Source organism: Procambarus clarkii, chromosome 62 (assembly GCF_040958095.1).
Source record: "Procambarus clarkii isolate CNS0578487 chromosome 62, FALCON_Pclarkii_2.0, whole genome shotgun sequence".
Lineage (NCBI taxonomy): Eukaryota > Metazoa > Arthropoda > Malacostraca > Decapoda > Cambaridae > Procambarus > Procambarus clarkii.
The window spans coordinates 26,973,035-26,994,741 of record NC_091211.1 but is presented as its reverse complement, the minus strand read 5'-3'; the positions used below and the strand labels follow the sequence as shown (position 1 = coordinate 26,994,741).

Here is a 21,707-nt window from a genome sequence, read left to right as displayed (position 1 = left end):
CGCCGACCCAAAGCAACACAGGCCCGACGAGGCCCAGGGACATTCACAAGGTAACGAGCAGCCAGGACCCTGTTCGACCGCCAAAATCCCCGCGCCCGAATATCAGACCAAGACATACAGTGGTACCTCGGAATGCGATTGTCCCTGTATGCGAGATTTTCGGAAGGCGAGGTGTATTTACTCCAAAAATTTGTCTCAGAAGGCGAGGGTTACTTCGGGAGGCGAGTTTGGACGCGAGTTTGTTGATACGCGTACAGCCGACCTAGCGCGTTCGTCGCCCCTCCGCCCCGCCGCCCCTCAGTTTATTATTGTCTGGCGCTCAGTGACTACCCCCACATCAATTCTTCTCGCGGATTTTCAGTGTTTTGTTGGATTTTTGGTGATTTGTCTATACAATTTGTTATTATATATCTCACCATGGGTCCCAAGAAAGCCAGTGGTAAGGATAAAGGCCAGAAAGCTCCTGTGAGGATGACAATAGAGGAGAAACAAGAGATCATTCGGAAGCATGAGAACGGTACACGTGTTGTTGAACTTTGTAGGCAGTACAACAAAGCCACATCAACAATATGCACTATACTTAAGAAGAAAAATAAGATTATGGGTGCTAAAGTGGCAAAAGGAGTAAGAACATTAACGGCACAAATACTTGAAGAAGTGGAAAAGTTGTTATTAATTTGGATACACGACAAGGAGTTGAGGGGTGATAGTGTTTCGGAGGCCATTATTTGTGAGAAAGCCAGGGTGTTGCACGAAGACCTTCTAAAGAATACCCCTGCAACGAGTGATGCAGATAAGAAAGAGTTTAAGGCAAGCAGGGGCTGGTTTGAAAAATTTAGAAAGAGAAGTGGTATCCATAGTGTTACAAGGCATGGGGTTATGTGATGTGATTATGGAAGGGGACTCCCCTTCCAAACAGTAACTCCTCTCCTCCTCCCCCCTCCTCACCATCTTCCATACGCCTACAGCACTCGACAGTAAGGTAAGTAATAACTGGAACACAGTTTTGTAGGTTTATTTAGATGAATTAGGTATAAAAATTTAGTTTGATGTGGGGTTTTTGGGGTAGTCAGGAACGGATTAATTCATTTCCCTTTATTTCTTATGGGGAAATTAACTTCGGAATGCGAGTTTTCGGAAGGCGAGGCGTCTCCAGGAACGGATTAAACTCTTATTCTGAGGTATGCCTGTATTCCCAAAGACGGCAGCAAGAGCCGCGAACTTACGAACGTCATGGGCACGGGGATAGACCGCAGGCTGGCTGGACCTAATAACCCTGCGGACGACCTGAGAGACCCGAACCCGCGAACAGGGAAGAAGGGAAACCGGATCAACCCACAGCGCGTCCCCGGACACAGAAGCTGTGGCGCACAAATAACGGCGAAGCGCCGCAACCGGACACAAAACATGATGCACCCCCTGCCTGACCAACCAAGCATCAACCACCCATGGACCCCTCCGGAACGCAGCAGTCTCATTCTTTGCCAGAAAAGAAGGAGACGGCTGCAAACGAACAAAACTATCACCACGACCAAAAGAGCAGAAACCCCTGCGCCGGAGGAGAGCATGAAGCTCCCCTACCCGACCCCCAGAGGCCAAAGCCAACAAGAAAAGGGCCTTGGAAAAACAATCCTGGACCGAAGGGGCCACAACGAAACGAGGAGATGAAAGGAAAGCGAGCACTCTGTCCAAAGACCAGGACGGCTCAGGCGACGCATGAGCAGGCCGGAGGTGAAACAATGCACGAGACAGCTTGCGAAACGGCGCAGACGTAACATCGATACCGAAAGCAAGCTGAAGCAGCTCCGCCAGCGCCGCACGATACGAAGCGACAGTGTTAGGCATAAGATGACGGTCCTGAAACAACCACGAGAGGAAGGACAAGACCACCCGAACAGACAAGGAGCTAACACGACGAAGACGCAAAAAGAAACGGAAGGACCGCCAGGAAACTTCATACTGCCGCCGAGAAGAAGCCCTAAGGCGGGACACCAACAAGGAGGCCACCTGATCACCATAGAGATGATGATAGACTCGAGTCAAAAAAACCATACGCGAAGACTCGAGGAGAAGATCGAACCAGCTACATGACATACCGGCCCGATCTGCTGAAAGAGGCGGAGCCGCGGGAAAACCCTCGGGTTCGGACACCGAGCAACCAGCGCCTGAAACCAAGGCTGGGCCGGCCACCAAGGGGCCAGAAGGACAACTCTCCCCCGGTAAGTCTCTAAGCGAGTCAGGACCTGGAGCAACAGCCGAACCGGGGGAAAGAGGTACAGGAACCCCCACCACGACCAGTCGAGCCGAAAGGCATCGACCCCGACGGCCTCGCAATCGGGGAAGGGCGCCGCATAAACGGGAAGACGCTGCAACCACGCCGACGCGAAGAGGTCCACCTCGGGGCGCCCGAACGTCTGGCAAAGCCAACGGAAGGACTCGTCGTCGACCGTCCACTCCGTGGAGAGGGGAACGAAGCGAGACAGGGCGTCGGCCAAGACGTTGGACACGCCCCGTACGTGAACCGCCAGGAGAGCCAAACCCCGAGAACTCAGCAGACGAGTCACCCGAAGAGACCAACCCCAAAGAGACAAGGACCGCATCGAACCCCCTCGGTTCAGGCAATGAACCTGGGCCTCGTCGGGCCTGTGTTGCTTTGGGTCGGCGGTTGCGGCCAGTTGTCTCGGCTTCGAGTTGAGGGGTGAGCGACGACCGCCTCCCGGGTAAGTCCCTCTTTTTCTGTCTGTGGGTAGTTAGCTCCGGGGAGCCGACGGGGCTCCCCCCAGAAAACCAGCGTTGAATGTAATGAAACGCCATTTTCTGGGTGAGTCCCGGAGGCTCCCCGGCATCCCTCCCTCCCTCCGGTCGGCGGTTTTTCGCGTTTTTGACATCCAGCCTCAAGAACTGAGGTGTGGGTAGCCGGCGCGGGGGGTCTGGGGCTCCCCCTTCCCCCTCCCGGGGAGGGGGGAGCTGCGCAGACAGCGGCGCGGCAGTGTGTGACGTCACACTAGTTTGCTTGTTTTCGGTTGGGGAGTTCTATCCACTAGTTCGGTTTTAGGTAGCAATTTTAACCAGAATAGGGGTTTGTTTTGGGGCGCTTACCTTTCTGGGTGCCTGTTCCGGTCGATGGCAGACATAGAATGCTTCCAACTACACGGGGGCTTCTATAGGCCATTGCTCCCCTTGCCTCTCTGAAGGGGCCCGGTTCTGGCCGTGGTCCCCGGTAGGCCTAAGAACTCCATACACATGACTGATGCCAAAGTCTGACATTAGCATATCAGCCTGGGATAGCTCCGGGGAGCCGACGGGGCTCCCCCCAGAAATGAACACTTCTATAAGACGAAAGAATTTTTTGGAATTTTTTTTTTTTGTTGCGCCTGTGGGTGTGAATTCCATTTGGGCCCCTAGCGGTTTGAGGGTTAACTGTAGCCTCTATTTACCCAACAGTAAAATGGGTACCTGGTTGTTAAATGATTTTGCGGTGTCATATTCCAGGAACATAGGATTCAGGACTTGCCCGAAATGCTACACGTACTAGTGACTGTACAAGAATGTAACAACTCTTGTGTATGTATGTATGTATGTATGTATGTATGTATGTATGTATGTATGTATGTATATGTATGAATGTATGTATGTATGTGTATTATATATATACAGTATATAGATATCTATAGATGGGATCCAATGAACAGTGTGTTTATTAAATTGTCAAATACAAGAAGACAGTCTCACAAATCTTGCTGAATTTGGAAATCCGACTGTTCATAACATTAGATTCAAAAGTCTACTGAGTGAGACCATATGCTAAAAGTTGGAAATTAAATGCATTACAATTTAGTTAAAAGTATAAAATTCATATAAAATATAAAATTACCCAATTTGTATTATTCAGTATGCATCTATAAAAGCTAATTAAAATTTAGATTATATAGTAAACCAAAAAATTAATGTTAGTACATGCCCAACAGTATTTACAACTGCAAATTACACTTAGAACAGTGTCATATTTCAATACTTGACATATTCCAAGTTTTCAAAATATTATTAGAATATACAAAATATTAAAAATAAATATTTTTACCTTGAAGGACTCCATATCTGAAAGCAAAGAAGCAGACATCATTCGTGCACGAAGTTGGGATCCCACAGTATCTGTTCCCAAGCGTAGTAACACATCTGCATGTTCTTCAAGCCGGTCTTCTGTCATTGGTGCTGGTTCTTGGGTATATGGAATGAATAACTGCTCATTTGTTTTAATAAGCCTCAATTTTCCACAGCGCTTTAAGCGACCTTCTGGCTTGTCCCAGGATGGACGGCTACCATTGGACTTCTCTTCTTCCTCCATTTCTTCTTCACATTCATAGAATTCATCTTCATCATCTACCTCATCATTATCTAAAAATATTAAGTTCAAAATTACTTTTAATCTTTATCCTTTCTCATGACAGGTGAAATGAAGCCTTACCATTATCAACTTTTCTGTTCAGTGCTTTTCTCATTAAATTGTCAACATGCATTGAAAAATTATTCTGCCTTCTTCACTGCAACCATCTTTGGTCATTATTGTTTGATGTCATTAATATATATTAATATACTGTACAGTATATGAATATATATACATTCCAAAGATGCAATTAAAATACTTTTAAAGAAGTTATATTATACTGTACATCTACAATGTAATCCAGTGTGATGTAATCCGTCACTGGAGTAATGTTGCATTCCTAGGAGAGGATGACCCGTCATATTCGGTTCTCTCCAGTCTACTCGCGCAACTCCTCAATTTCTTGTAATTTGCTTTACAAAAATTTGGTACTCGAATAGCAATTTTTCTTATGCAACTTTTCCATGCTAGGCTAACTGCAAATTTCCTTAAAATCACTGTTCCCTAATATGTTCTTTATTTCAATATTATTTACTTGTGTCTCCCTCTGGCCAGCACTAAGGCTAATACAGTGGTACCTTTGTTTACGATTTTAATCCATTCCTAGAGACATGTCGTACAGCAAAAAATCGTAAACCAAAACACATTTTCCCATAAGAAATAATGTAAATTTAATTAATCTGTTCTACACACCCAAAAATCTTAACTTGAAAATACATTTTATACAGAATACTACTTATAGATTTTTGCTATACAGTACTGTACAGGTACTTTACCTTTATTGAGGACTCTTCATGGCGTAAGGAAGACGGTGAGGAGGGGGAGAGGAAGAGAGAGGTGTTAGTATTTGGAAGGGAGTTCCCATTCATTATAACATCCGGCACTGATGCTATTTCTGGGATACACTCTCTCCTACATTTTGCAGGCATACCACTAGGACCTGGTTGTGGCTTACTGCTTGTTTGTCTCACTAAAAACCCGTCTATAGTTACTTGTTTTTCCCTACGTCTTAATATTTGTTTGTAGTGATATATCATGTCTTGTTTATCCTCTATCGTCATCCTCAACTATTTTCTTAGGTTGAACTTTACCACTGACTTGAGACCCATGGCATTATATGTAATAAAAACTTTTATGTTCAGAAACCAAAAATGTAGAAAAACAATGAAATTCTTTACAAAGAATTAAAGTGCGGTTGTCATTAGTACACCAAGCGTGCCTCGCCTGCGCCGCACCCAGCAGAACCACATGCTTGCTCGACCCATACAAGTATCAACAGACAAATCGTGTTCCAAGGCAAAATCGTGTTCCAAGGCAAACATCATACACCAATTCAAATTTTACAAAGAATTTGACGTTGTAAACCAAAAAACCTGCGTTGAATGTAATGAAATGCCATTTTCTGGGCGAGACCCGTAGGCTCCCCAGAGCTATCCAGGCTGATATGGATATTATTAGACTTTGGCATCAGTGTGAATGGAGTTCATATTCATAGGCCTACCGGGAATCACGAGCCAGAACCTGGCCCCTCAGAGAGGCACGAGGAACAATGGCCTATAGAATTGCACATGTAATTTGGAGCATTTTATGTCTGTCACTGATTCAATTGATGACTGATGGATTCAAAAGGTGACACCCCTAGGGACAACACTTGCATCAGAGGAGCTCCAGCATATTTCAACAATCCTAAGTATTGTAGTACAGGTTGATGATAGTGAGTGGTGTCCCAGAGAACATAAAGGTATAGTGCTTTTGAAAAATAGTTGAAATAACAGGAATGTGCTAAGGGAAGTGAAAAATTGGATGAGAAAAAGTTGCCCTAGTGTTTCCAGTGCAGAGAAGAACATTCAAGATGGCCGCCGGCAAGAGGAAAAACATAACAGAGCTTGATTTTGCTGGATTCAATGAAGAAAGCATTGATATAAGCAGTCTACACAACAAGTTGGTAAAATTAGATACTATAGTGAACTCTCATGTAGAAATAATTAGTAAATTGGTAGAAAGTAATGACCATTTGAATAGCAAAGTTTTATGTCTTGAGGGTTTAGTGAATGACTTGCGCAAGGATAAGAATCAATTGGAAACAAATTGCAAAGCCATGGAAGAAGAAAATAAACTCTTAAAAATAACTTTGGAAGAAGTTAAAGTAAATTTAAACATAAATGACTACAATAGGTTAGGTAAGGAAATTAAACAGGAGAAACAGCTTTTGTCAGCACAGATGGAGGAAGTTACACAGGGAATAGAACAGTGCAAGAAAGATATGCAACTCACTTATGCACAAGTGGCCAAGGAGAAGGAAAAAATTGAAGAAGCTGTAAAGGAAGCCAAACACTGCAGCAACCAAGATAAAACAAACATTAGGCTGGAAGTGAGAAAGGAATTGGCATCTAATCCGAAGTTAGTGCAAAACTCAGTTGATCGGAGTAAATCCCTGATAATTTTTGGTTGCAAAAAAAAGGAAATAACATTAGGTCAGAAAGAGCTGTAGAAGAAGCGAAAGTATAATAATGTCCATATCAGCCTGAATAGCTCCGAGGACCCAAAGGGGCTACCCTCAGGAAAATCGTAATCTAGGGCAGTTGTAAACCAAGGTACCACTGTATAGTTTTCCTATGTTGCTTCTGTAAGTTTTTGCTCAAAAAATGAGTAGTCCACATTTTTTTTTAAATTCTTCTGGGTTTGGATTCTCCATTTAATTGGTTCAGAACATTTTACTAAAATTTGAGTTACCTTAACAATAATACAATACAGTAGAACCTAGATTCAATGTATTGGACCAAACCCAATTCACTGAAATGAGTGATTCATTGCACCCAGAGATGCCTCCAGGGTGCATTTCCCACACTCTATGGGCTAATTTCACTTAACAAAATTTTATTTTCATCCTTTAACAGACAACTACCAAATGAAGAAGTCTGCAAAAAAAAATAACAGCATCTAGATTTCTCATGTTCCCAGCTTCAAAACTCTTTTTCCAAAAATTGCAGGGCTATACCTGATTAACACTTTGGCTGCACTAGCGGGCCACCTGCAGTGCAATGCAAGGTAGGCTGTGCGTTGCCTGTGAGCAGACAACCACACTCCAATGTTTATACTCTTTACAGTTTTCTCACCTCAATTTTCATGCTACGTCATTCATTTTGGTTCCATAATGTTTGCAATAAAATGCTCTAAAGAGATATATGCATACAAGGTCAAATAGAAATTCATTGTTACCAATGAAATGAGATAAAGTACATCGACATGCAAGAAAAACTGGCTTTTGTTTACAGTAGTTATTCATTACCGACATTATTTGTTACACTATATCATTCATTTTTTTTTTGTTTGTTTTGTGTTTATAAAGGCAGTAACAAAAAGTACCCGAGGTAAAACAACCAGAATGGGCACACGTTTCGATTCGAGGGTAGGGTGGGTGGGTGGCCACCCACCTACATCTAGCTGGGTTGGTGGCTACCTACGTGGCAGTGTAATGATGGCACATGGGTATAGAGAGAACAGGAAGACGTTGGCGAGCATTTTAAAACAAATTTCACAATAATCAGACAACAAATGGAATTTTAACAAATATTTGGATTTTGGACGGCATTGTCGTCCTCTTGCGAACTACTGTACTAGTGTTGATTTTAGGACGACAATGATGTTATCCAGAAGCGAAAGTGTTAAACTAAAACCTTGCCAACCCAAACTGAAAAACAAAATTTGACTTTATATATTCAATAGCTTTACAAGGCTCCAACTGTTTCTTAAAATGTTGAGTCCATCTACAAAAATAAAAAACGTGATTGGAACCATACTGAAATCAGTCCATGCTCTATGGGCTGATTTTACCAAGCAAAATTTTAATTTTATCCTGTCATATGAAGGACAACTTCCAAGAGAACCTGTGTGTAAAGAGATTTCACTACATCTAGCAGATTTATCATGCCCAAGCCTTGAAACCTCATTTTCAAGGGAAAAAGAACACAATGAATGAAAACTGGGAATCTCAAAATTTAAAATTAACCATAGAATTTGGTTTTAAATAGGCTCACTGGCTTTCCCAAGGTCCCTTACTATTGCTTATAATGTTGCACCCATCTATGAAAAACATTAACAATGTGATTGGAGCCATAATAAGAATTACCTTTTACCTAACAAAAAAAACAGCATTGAATGTAATGAAACGCCATTTTCTGGGTAGAGCCCCGGAGGCTCCCTGGAGCTATTGGACTGATATTAGCTATTATTAGTATGGGACTTCAGTCATATGGAATTGTCATGCCTACTAGGGGACCACTAGCCAGAAAATGGTCCCCTCAGAAAGGTGCAGGGAGCAATGGCCTATGAAACTCCCTTGTATAAAGTTTTCATGTCCGCCATTGACCGGGGTTTGACACCCAGAAAGATAGGCGCCCCAAAACAGACCCCAACTGGTAGGAAAATTGTAACCCGAGACCGAACAGAGGCTAGAAACTTCCCCTGAAGGCAAACAAGAAAACAAGCAACATGTCATCACACCATGCGCCGCTCGTTCGCTACCCCCACCCCATGAGGAGGGGGGGGAGGAGGGGGCCCCAGCTGCCGGATCATCAGTTCGTAGACCGACTAAATGTAACAAAAACTGCCGAACAGAGGGAAGGAGGGTGCTAGGGAGCCTCCGGGGCTCTACCCAGAAAATGGCATTTCATTACATTCAACACTGGCTTTCTGTGGGAAGCCCCATTGGTTACGTGGAGCTAGCTATCCAAAGAGCAGGAAAAAGAGAGACTTACCAAGGAGGGGCCTACACCGCACGACCCATGACTCAGACGAGACAACTGGCTGCAACTGCCAACCCAAGATGACAAGATTGCTGAGGGCCCCCCGCATTAACAAGATATAGGACAGTTAGAACCCTGTTCGTCCTTCAAAACACCCGCACCGGAATGTCAGCTCAAGACATGTTTCCAAATACAGCGGCCAAAGTCGCAAACTCTCGAACATCATGGGTGCGAGGGTAGACCAGAAGCTGGCTAGACTTAACTCTGTGGATGACCTGAGAGACCCAAGCCCTGGAACAGGGAATTAGGGATACTGGAGCAACCCCAATGCATCCTCGGACACAAACGCCAAGGCATGCAGGTAACGGCATAAAGCCGCAACCGGACACAGCACACGATGCACCCCCGCCCTGACCAACCAAGCATCAATAACCCACGGACCCCTCCGGAAGCCCTCCATCTCATTCTTTGCCAGAAAAGGAGACGGCTGCAGATGAACAAAACTTCCACCTAGACCAAAAGAGCAGAAGCCTCTGCACCGAAGGAAACCATGAAGCTCCCCAACCCAACCCCCAGAAGACAAAGCCAACAAAACCAAGGCGTTCTGGAAACAATCACTGACTGAAGGGACCACCACAAACTGAGGTGAAGAAAGAAAGGAGAGCACCCAGTCCCAAGACCAGGTCGGCTCAGACAGTGCACGAGCAGGCCAGAGGTGGAAAAATGCATATAAAGCTTATGAAGCAGAGCAGAAGTGACATCCACCCCGAACGTACGCTAAAGCGGCTCCGCCAGCATCACGCGATACAAGGTGACAGTATTCGGCATATGATGATGGTACTAAAACAACCAAGAGGGAGGAAGGACAAACAACCCGATCAGAAATCGAAGACAATCTATGAAGAGACAAAATGTGCCGAAAGAAAAGCCGGGAAACTTCATATTGGCATACAGACGAAACCCGCAGGTGTGACATCCACAATGAAGCCACCTGATCACCACACAAGTGGTGATAAACTCGCGTCAAAAAGACCGGACGAGAAGATCGGAGGAGAAGATCAAACCAGCCACGTGCCAGACCGGACTGATCTACTGAAAGAGGCAGAACCGTGGGAAGACCTCTGGGTTCGGACACCGAGCAAGCGTCTGAAACCAAGGCAGGGTCAGCCACCAAGGGGCCAACAGGACTACTCTCCCCTGTTAAGTCTCCAAGCGAGCCAGGATCTGGAGCAACAACTGAACCGAGGGGTTGGGGGAGTAGAGGTACAGGAAACCCCACCCCGACCAGTCCAGGCGAAAGGTATTGACCCTGATGGCCTCGCAGTCGGAGAAGGGTGACGCATATACCAACGAACTCCTGCACCGTGTTGTGAGCCCGATAGATAAACGGACCCCACCGACCCTGGTAATCACTGGTCACAAAGCCCCAGCCAGGAAATGCCACATCCGTGAACACATCGAGTGAGGGCTCAGATAGATGACATGGCACTGAACCCCCCAAAAAAACCTGAAGAAGCCGGCAATGCAAGAACCGACACAAGGCTTCTGGGGTCCGAACCCAGCGATCACGAGAGTGGCGGAAGGGATATCCCCCAAAGGAGTCAGAACAGCTGCCGAAACCAGATCTGACCCAACAGGTAGACCAGCATGACGAAGTTCAGACTCCCACAAAGTTGCTCGAACAACCGACGAGTGATCTGGGTGCCTCCAAAAACAGCCGAAGGCAGGACTGCAGCCGCTGCAACGTCACCAGAGGGAGAAACAAGTTAGCGGTTTGAGAGTCCCGAGTCCCACACAAGTTGATTGTGCCATACCAGTTGATTGACAGTTGAGAGGCGGGACCAAAGAGCCAGAGCTCAACCCCCACAAGCACAAATAGGCGAGTACACAAGATCCAGCCAAGTCCGAATCTGAAAGGGAACCAAGTGGGACTTCCTCCAGTTCACCAAGAACCCAAAACCGGTGAGCTGGAAAAAACCAAATCCCTGACAAGGGAACACGTGGACCAGCTGGAAGCCCACACCAGCCAGTCGTCGAGGTAAGCCAGAACCCGAACACCTAACAGATCACAGATCACCATGACCTGGGTAAGGCGTGTGAACACACAAGGTACTAGATTGAAGCCGAATGGAAGGTACAAAAGTGGCAAGCCTGTTGCCCCACAACAAAACCGAGCCAGTCGCCAAACCCTGGATACCTGCTTGATGGGGTTCTGAGAGTTCTTCTACTCCCCAAGCCCGGCCTGAGGCTTGACTTGTGGGAGTTTGAAAAGCAGTGAGCTTTTAACTGCGCTTGGGCTCTATTTTATTTGATTGACTTACTCTTTGTGTTCTGTTCGACAGGAAATTGAGTATCCAGGGTCCTACTTTACCAGTTATTCCCATTGACCTCATTTTGTGTGCCATCACTCCATGGTCACATTTGTCGAATGCCTTTGCAAAGTCTGTGTATACAACATCTGCATTTTGCTTTTCTTCTAGAGCTTCTGTGATTTTGTAATAGTGGTTGAGTAACTGACAGACAGGATCTTCCTGCTCTAAATCCATGTTGTATTGGGTTGTTTTCCCAATTCCTAATCACTCTTTCAAAAACTTTTATTATGAGAGATGTTAGTGCAACTGGTCTATAGTTTTCTGCCAAGGCTTTACTACCCCCCTTGTGCAGCTTAGCTGTATCTGCTGATTTAAGTGCAGCTGGTATCTCCCCTGTATCCAGGCTCTTTCTCTATATTATGCTGAGCGCTCGCACTACTGGTACTTTACATTTCTTAATGAATATTGAATGGAGATGATTAATTGAGACGTGCCAATACGCATCCCGGAGGTCCAGGGACACCAAGCGCCCGACTCCTAAAGCAGCCAGACCTGGGACAGAGTGGTCATCCAAATGTAGAGGTAAGAGACCCACGGGTTCAGACGGGACAAATCCAGAATGAACCACAGGTCCACACAGCCCCTTTTGGTAATTGGAAACAGACTGGAAATCCACCTGAGGGACACTGTCATTTTGACCACACCCAAGCAAACCCAGTCCAGGATGACCCAACAGGATGCAGTGGAAGAGGCTTGGCCTGCAGCCCTGATCCCCCGAAGGAGGAGGAGTCACCCAACACTACCACAAGCTGGAGGAAACTACCTGAAATGCCCACAAATCGTGGGACCAGTGAGAGCAAACAGCGCAAGCCTTCCCCCCATCAACGGGTCGAACTGCAAAAGGGTCGATGAACCTAACGAGAGCCCGACCTAGGCTCAGAGCGACCAATGCGCCGACTCGATGCCAATGGCTGAGCAGGAGAGGCCAGCCTTGAACCTGGCACTACTGGCTTACGACAACCGAAGGAACCACAAGCCCATGAACGACCCTTCCAGGCAGTACCACCACGGTTTCCCCAGAGAACCAACAAGTCCGACATAGGCTGGCAAGTAGACGAAGCCGCCTGCAGAAAATGCACCATGGCAGACTCTGCAAACAACAACGAACAAAAACCAGCGTTGAATGTAATGAAACGCCATTTTCTGGGTGAGTCCCGGAGGCTCCCCGGAGCTATCCCAGGCTGATATGCTAATGTCAGACTTTGGCATCAGTCATGTGTATGGAGTTCTTAGGCCTACCGGGGACCACGGCCAGAACCGGGCCCCCTCAGAGAGGCAAGGGAGCAATGGCCTATAGAAGCCCCTGTGTAGTTGGAAGCATTCTATGTCTGCCATCGACCGGAACAGGCACCCAGAAAGGTAAGCGCCCCAAAACAAACCCCTATTCTGGTTAAAATTGCTACCTAATACCGAACTAGTGGATAGAACTCCCCAACCGAAAACAAGCAAATTAGTGTGACGTCACACACTGCCGCGCCGCTGTCTGCGCAGCTCCCCCCTCCCCGGAGGGGGAAGGGGGAGCCCCAGACCCCCCGCGCCGGCTACCCACACCTCAGTTCTTGAGGCTGGATGTCAAAAACGCGAAAAACCGCCGACCGGAGGGAGGGAGGGATGCCGGGGAGCCTCCGGGACTCACCCAGAAAATGGCGTTTCATTACATTCAACGCTGGTTTTCTGGGGGGAGCCCCGTCGGCTCCCCGGAGCTAACTACCCACAGACAGAAAAAGAGGGACTTACCCGGGAGGCGGTCGTCGCTCACCCCTCAACTCGAAGCCGAGACAACTGGCTGCAACCGCCGACCCAAAGCAACACAGGCCCGACGAGGGCCAGGGACATTCACAAGGTAACGAGCAGCCAGGACCCTGTTCGACCGCCAAAATCCCCGCGCCCGAATATCAGACCAAGACATATTCCCAAAGACGGCAGCAAGAGCCGCGAACTTACGAACGTCATGGGCACGGGGATAGACCGCAGGCTGGCTAGACCTAATAACCCTGCGGACGACCTGAGAGACCCGAACCCGCGAACAGGGAAGAAGGGAAACCGGATCAACCCACAGCGCGTCCCCGGACACAGAAGCTGTGGCGCGCAAATAACGGCGAAGCGCCGCAACCGGACACAAAACATGATGCACCCCCGGCCTGACCAACCAAGCATCAACCACCCATGGACCCCTCCGGAACGCAGCAGTCTCATTCTTCGCCAGAAAAGAAGGAGACGGCTGCAAACGAACAAAACTATCACCACGACCAAAAGAGCAGAAACCCCTGCGCCGGAGGAGAGCATGAAGCTCCCCTACCCGACCCCCAGAGGCCAAAGCCAACAAGAAAAGTGCCTTGGAAAAACAATCCTGGACCGAAGGGGCCACAACGAAACGAGGAGATGAAAGGAAAGCGAGCACTCTGTCCAAAGACCAGGACGGCTCAGGCGACGCATGAGCAGGCCGGAGGTGAAACAATGCACGAGACAGCTTGCGAAACGGCGCAGACGTAACATCGATACCGAAAGCAAGCTGAAGCGGCTCCGCCAGCGCCGCACGATACGAAGCGACAGTGTTAGGCATAAGATGACGGTCCTGAAACAACCACGAGAGGAAGGACAAGACCACCCGAACAGACAAGGAGCTAACACGACGAAGACGCAAAAAGAAACGGAAGGACCGCCAGGAAACTTCATACTGCCGCCGAGAAGAAGCCCTCAGGTGGGACACCAACAAGGAGGCCACCTGATCACCATAGAGATGATGATAGACTCGAGTCAAAAAAACCATACGCGAAGACTCGAGGAGAAGATCGAACCAGCTACGTGACGTACCGGCCCGATCTGCTGAAAGAGGCGGAGCCGCGGGAAAACCCTCGGGTTCGGACACCGAGCAACCAGCGCCTGAAACCAAGGCTGGGCCGGCCACCAAGGGGCCAGAAGGACAACTCTCCCCTGGTAAGTCTCTAAGCGAGTCAGGACCTGGAGCAACAGCCGAACTGGGGGAAAGAGGTACAGGAACCCCCACCTCGACCAGTCGAGCCGAAAGGCATCGACCCCGACGGCCTCGCAATCGGGGAAGGGCGCCGCATAAACGGGAAGACGCCGCGACCACGCCGACGCGAAGAGGTCCACCTCGGGGCGCCCGAACGTCTGGCAAAGCCAACGGAAGGACTCGTCGTCGACCGTCCACTCCGTGGAGAGGGGAACGAAGCGAGACAGGGCGTCGGCCAAGACGTTGGACACGCCCCGTACGTGAACCGCCAGGAGAGCCAAACCCCGAGAACTCAGCAGACGAGTCACCCGAAGCGACCAACCCCAAAGAGACAAGGACCGCATCGAACCCCCGCGGTTCAGGCAATGAACCACCGGAGAGCAGTCCGAATGGAGCCGAATCGTCGATCCGCGGGCCACCCGAATCCTCCCCAGAGCAAACCACACTGCCGCGAACTCCCGCACCGTACTGTGAGCTCGACGGAAGGACGGATCCCAACGCCCCTGGCCGGCCTGGTGAGCACTGGTCACAAAACCCCAGCCGAGAGACGACGCATCCGTGTACACATCGAGCGAGGGCTCGGGTAGGCGCCAAGGCACTGAACCCCGAAAAACCCGAAGAGGAAGCCGGTGACGCAGCAACCGACGCAAGTCCCCCGGGGGTCGAACTCTGCGATCGCGAGAGAGGCGGAAGGGGAACCCCGAAGGAACCAGAACAGCCGTCGAAGCCAAACCCGACCCGGCGGGTAGACCACCATCGCGAAGTTCAGGCTCCCGCACAGCCCCTCGAGCAACCGCCGGGTGACCCGAGGGCCCTCCAGAAACAGACGAAGGCGGGACCGCAGCCGCAGGAGAGACTCCGAGGGAGAGACAAGGAGGCGGTCCGAGAGTCCCACACGAGACCCAGCCAAGTCCGAACCTGAGAGGGAACCAGATGGGACTTCCTCCAGTTCACCAAGAACCCGAACCCGGCGAGCTGGGAAAGAACCAAATCCCTGGCTAGCAAGCAAGCTGACTGGCTGGGAGCCCAAACCAGCCAGTCGTCGAGGTAGGCCAACACCCGAACACCTAGGAGACGCAAACGAGCCACCACAACCCGTGTAAGGCGTGTGAACACGCGAGGTGCCAGGTTCAACCCGAACGGGAGACAACGAAAGCGGTAACTCAGACGCCCCACTACAAAACCGAGCCAGTCCCTGAACCGCGGATGAATCGGGACATGCCAATAAGCGTCCCGGAGGTCCAGGGACACCATCCAAGCACCCGGCTCCAAGAGGAGCCGAACCTGAGACAGCGTAGTCATCCGAAAGGAGGGCAATGAACCCAGGGGTTCAGACGGGACAAGACCAGAATGAACCGCAGGTCCGCGCAGTCCCGTTTCGGAACCGGAAACAGACGGGAAACCCATCTGAGGGACGACGTCGTTTCGACGACGCCCAAGCGTACCCACTCCAAGACGACTCGACAGAGCGCAGGGGAAGAAGCCTGCCCCGCCAGCCCCGACCCCCCAAAGGGGGGAGGGGCCACCCAACGCCACCGCAGGCCGCGAGACACGACCCGAAAGGCCCACGAATCGTGGGACCAGGCGCGGGCGAACAGCGCAAGCCGCCCCCCCATCGCCCCGTCAAAGGGGCAAACCGCGAAAGGGCCGGCGACCCTTACGAGACCCAGAACCCCGCACAGCGCGAACACCGCGCCGACCAGACGAGGGAGGGTCCGCAGGAGGAGCCAACCCCAAACCTGACACCAGAGGCCTACCACGACGAGAGGAACCCCGAGCCCTGGCACGACCTTTCCGGGAAGACCCACCCCGGGACCCCCGGAAAACCAACAAGTCCGACATCGGACGACAAGCCGCCGACGCAGCCTGAATAAACTGCGCCACGGCCGACTCCCCAAACAGGAGAGGACAAAAAGGTGAAGAACGCCTAAGAGCCAGAGCCCAAGCAGATTCCACGGAGGAACCCAGCACCGCCTGCCGACACGCGAGACGGGAAGCATAGAACAGGGAAACCGCATCCCGCAAAATCGGCGTGAACAGCTTCAACAAGGCAGCCGACGAACGCGCAGCCGAGGACAAGGTGCCGGACCCCGGGACGGACCCAAGCGTCCCCACATCCTCCACGAGCCAATCCGAAGACAGCTCCAGGAGGGAAAAGAACCGCAAGGCCGAACACAAAAGGCCCCGAGCGCGCAAGTCCTCCGCCACGAGCGCCGCCGAAAGGGAGGGAACCTGCACATGGAGCTGAATAACGCCCACATCGCGGGGAAGGGCAGGGGCAAACAAGCACTCATTCAGGTACTCAAGTCACCCCCCAGGAAAACCTGAAGCACCGTGGAAGCTTCCCGCCACTCCAGCGTGCGGGAACGACAGAAGGAATGCCAGGAATCCAGACCAAACAAGGGGCAGTCTGCTAGCCAGGATGACTCCGGAACCTCGTAACGGAGCCAGAAAGGGAACGAAGTCCCAAACCTGAACGTGGACGGATCCATTTCCGAGGCATAATCCGGGTCACGCAGGAGGTAAGCTGCAAAGGCCGCTCGCACCACACCAGGTTGGATGCGATAAGCCGAAAACCTCCGGAAGGACGGAACCGACGTACCCGGGGGAACACGGAACCGTACCCGGGGAGGGGCCGACACCAAATCCAACTCGTACGCAGAGGGGGGGAAAGAAAACCCCACTCCTTGTAACAATAAGCCCCGCTCAGTGGGAAGAAAAACCCAGGCGGGGTCCAGCGGGGCCCAAGGCCCCCAAGTCAGCCCCTCCCCAGCCTCGAGGTCCGTCACCACAGGACCGAGGCCGAGTCCTCTCCCCAAGCCCCGACCCCACAAGACAAGGACGGAGCAGCCGGAAAAGCTGGAGGAAGGGGGGCCCACTGGTCAGACCCTGAAGCTTCGGCCGGGAGACAAGACTCGAATGCCTCTGCCGCCCCCCCGGAAGGGGCAACCCCCGAAGCTGCCCGAGTCTCGAGATCAAGTAACCCCTGCTCCGACCCCGAAACCCTCAGACGCTTCGGGGCCGGAAGCAGGGGCGGGGGACCAGAACGAACAGAAGGGGAAGGACGAGGAGGTGCGGACTGAACCAGGATCGAAGCGACCCCCACCCCCAAGTCCGGGTCTCGAAAAGCAAAGCGGGGCAGCCCCGGGGCATCCGGGGAAGCAACCAACCGAGCGCGTTGCAACAGACGAAACCTAGACTGCAACGCACGTGCCGCCTGTACCCGAATAGAATCATCAGAGGATTGGGTAAATTGAGTCACAAGCAAGCAGCAACACTCACAGGACTCAGGGTCGAAAGTATCACCGACCCAACAGGCAGCGTGGCAGAGGCAAAAACAATGAGGGTCACCCTGAGACAAGGGGACCGAGCAACCCTCAAACTCGCACACAGCGAGTGGGGACTCCGGGGTCACATCCATCGGACCCACGCGCCCCCTAGGGGATTCCCAGGGTCCTGAGCGTTTACTTTAAGAGGACTCGCGCTCAGGTAGTCCCAGGCAGGGTGCTGCAAACCGGCGCCCAAAACTACCAAGCAAACTTCTAAAGCTGAACCCCAGGGACGTGTACACTCACGGGGACCTAGCAGGGGGCGCCACCGAGGAGAACAGTGGAAGGGCAAAAACAAACTGAATAAAATGACAGAACCCCCCACCAGGCAAAAACAAAAAGAAAAACAAAACCCCGCAAGAGGACAGCGAACCCCAAGGAACAGAGCCGGCCGCGATGTCGGGAATTACAAGCTGAGCAGCACCCTGCGCCCCTACCAGTGCAAACTGCCTCTTACCTGCCGGTAACAAGGGAGAACAGAACACCCAAGAGCCCAACAGGCGGCCGAAAAACCGAAAGGTAAAACGGACCAGCAGAGGCAGACCCCGAGGAGCCTGTGGAAGGTGGCCCCAAGCCCCAAGGGCAGTACTTACAGGGCACCTAGGGAAGGCAGCCCTAGGCGCATGCAGCCCGAGTACTGAAGATAACTCCTGGCTCTCGCACCCACAAAACTAACACCACACTCAAAGCACAGTGCAGTAGCGACACCGGAGCCAGAGCACACGACCATCGCCTATAGCATCAGCCTCAAGAACTGAGGTGTGGGTAGCCGGCGCGGGGGGTCTGGGGCTCCCCCTTCCCCCTCCCGGGGAGGGGGGAGCTGCGCAGACAGCGGCGCGGCAGTGTGTGACGTCACACTAATTTGCTTGTTTTCGGTTGGGGAGTTCTATCCACTAGTTCGGTATTAGGTAGCAATTTTAACCAGAATAGGGGTTTGTTTTGGGGCGCTTACCTTTCTGGGTGCCTGTTCCGGTCGATGGCAGACATAGAATGCTTCCAACTACAGGGGCTTCTATAGGCCATTGCTCCCCTTGCCTCTCTGAGGGGGCCCGGTTCTGGCCGTGGTCCCCGGTAGGCCTAAGAACTCCATACACATGACTGATGCCAAAGTCTGACATTAGCATATCAGCCTGGGATAGCTCCGGGGAGCCGACGGGGCTCCCCCCAGAAAGGGGACGAAAATCTAAGAGCCTGGGAGCCGGTCGGTCGAGTGGACAGCACGCTGGACTTGTGATCCTGTGGTCCCGGGTTCGATCCCAGGCACCGGCGAGAAACAATGAGCAGATTTTCTTTCACCCTATGCCCCTGTTACCTAGCAGTAAAATAGGTACCTGGGTGTTAGTCAGCTGTCACGGGCTGCTTCCTGGGGGTGGAGGCCTGGTCGAGGACCGGGCCGTGGGGACACTAAAAAGCCCCGAAATCATCTCAAGATAACCTGGGGCCCAAACGGAATCCAAAGTGTAAATGAGCACCTCCTGCCGGCACATGAGACGGGAAGCAAAGAACAGATAAAGTACACCGCTTCCTTCAGAATTGGCGCAAACAACTTCCACAAAGCAGCCGACACAGTCGACATACTCTTCCTCTTCACAGTACAGTACATACTTATATAAGATGTTTATTCAGGTAAAGGTACATACATTGAAAATGAATTACAAACATAATGTTGGATTTCTAGATAGAGCTAGTACATACTATGCCTGAAGCATAGTCTTCTATCCTCTCTTCTATCACAAGACTTGATAATGGTCCAGGTCTAACTGAAACATTGTCGTTTCATCTTCTGATATGTGGTTTGGTCATCAAGGTGAAGCAATCTACAAGCTTTAACAGATATCTATACCATAATACTACAAACACTCCCTTAACCCTTAAACTGTGCAACACATCAATAGCTGTGGTGAGTAACTGTCACAGAATTGAACACCACAGCTATTGATGTGTTGGAGTACCGCACAAGATTTAAAAGTTCCGTGGCTACACAAGGTTCACATCAGCTTCCTCAAGGCTATTGTAAACAGACGCCATTTAAAAAAAATCGTGGGCAACATTCCCGGGTGTGAGAGCATCAGTACTGAGTGAGCAACCGAGGCTGGTGCATGCAGCATGAGCTAACAGCCCTGCTGTTCAGCTTGTTACTACAGTATCGCCTAAAAAATATAAAAATACGTATGTAACTCGTATTATTTAGCGATGATAGTATTATAGAAGACCCCTGACTGATAAAAATGACCAAGATTCTGATAATAGCAGGATTATGATAATTAGAGCTGTACATAGTATGGTAGGAACAGTAATGCTGAGGGAAGGAGAGAGGGAGGGAGGGAGGTAGCTCCATCTGCTGACTCTGTGTGGCCACCTGTTATTGTCAAGAATCGCTTTATCATCTTAGTGGTTCCCTATGGTGAGCACAAATGTAGATACTTATATATAACGTGAAAATATAGTGCACAAATCCACAAGGGCCGTGACGAGGATTCGAACCTGCGTCCGAGAGCATCCCAGACGCTGCCTTAATCGACTGAGCTACGTCATTGTCAAAAGGAGTTGAAACCAAAGTTCTACTGAACTTTCTGGATCCCGCAGCCTCTCCGAGGCACAAACCAGGGTTTTACACAACTCCCCCCATGCACTCGAGCTATGTCAATATGCCATTCTCCCTCTTCGCCCTTACTTCATTACACACAGCTCAGTCGATTAAGGCAGCGTCTGGGATGTTCTCGGACGCAGGTTCGAATCCTCGTCATGGCCCTTGTGGATTTGTTCATTTGATGCATCACGCAATTGTGATTTCTGTGTGTAATGAAGTAAGGGCGAAGAGGAAGAACATAGCTATTGACATAGCTTGAGTGCATGGGGGAAGTTGTGTAAAACCCTGGTTTGTGCCTCGGAGAGGCTGCAGGATCCAGTGAGTTCAGTAGAACTTTGGTTTCAACTCCTTTTGACCATGTCGTAGCTCAGTCGATTAAGGCAGCGTCTGGGATACTCTCGGATGCAGGTTCGAATCCTCATCTTCCAACGATTGCTCTGTCAACGCCTCAGTTTTGCCAGACTTCCTCGCCCTATTGCAGCCAAAATATGTCACCCTCTAATCACAAGAACAGCCCAGGGGTTAAGCCCAACACAAAAGTCAATAATAAATTTTAAAATTGAATAAATCGCAGATAATCACTTACTAGATTTAGACATGGACTTCTCCCTTGCCCTTCTTCGAACTATACAACAGTTTAGCATTTGAAGCTTTTGGTGAAGTAATGTTGATGCAAGATCAGGTGACCCACTGCCAATACCTGGGACTAAAATTGCATTGTCCCAGCGAAATCGTAGTTCCAAAACCACTTCATGCCAGAGATGAGCTGCAGCTGGCAATCCACCAAGAGAGTGGATCACATGACTCAACACAACAGCCAAACGCCATATTAAACCATCAACACCACTACTCTTCATATTACTTAGTAAACTCTGAAACAAATTATTATGTTTTTAAGACAAATATCTAAACTTTGATACTCTTAATATTAAAATATAATTGTCCTTATCTTTACTTTTATTACTGAAGATATGTCTAAAGAAAAATAATTCATCATATTTCTGGATATTTAAGTTGCAGTTAGCGAGTTTTAATTAGATAGATCTTGCATGAGAAAACACAGTGCAGTATATAAATCCAGAGAAGATTTGAGCTCATTGCAGTATGATTATTTCACAGATATAACTATCTAGCTTTAACATATAAAAAGAGTGCTTATGTACCTAATTCCACATATTACCCTGGGCTCTACATACAAAACACAAAGATTACTAGTTCTGTTTATAAGTTAATGAATAGTGATAACTGTGACCGTATCCAAACTAATAAACAAAATGTGAAACTTTAAATGGTTAGGTACTGAAAGAAAAATA

At 49.7% G+C, this 21,707-nt stretch overlaps 1 protein-coding gene across 1 annotated transcript in view; it reads right to left on the bottom strand.

Annotated features, from left to right (window-relative positions):
* LOC138349784 (rab3 GTPase-activating protein catalytic subunit-like) overlaps nt 1-21,279 on the bottom strand; it is a 55,625-nt gene extending 34,346 nt beyond the window's left edge. The window contains exons 1-2 of the mRNA XM_069308411.1: nt 20,981-21,279; nt 4,082-4,395 (exon numbers count right to left, since the gene is read on the bottom strand). Coding sequence (XP_069164512.1) covers nt 4,082-4,395; nt 20,981-21,251 — 585 coding nt within the window. The 5' untranslated portion in view covers nt 21,252-21,279. The remainder of the gene's footprint in view (nt 1-4,081; nt 4,396-20,980) is intronic.
* Nucleotides 21,280-21,707: the final 428 nt, after the last annotated feature.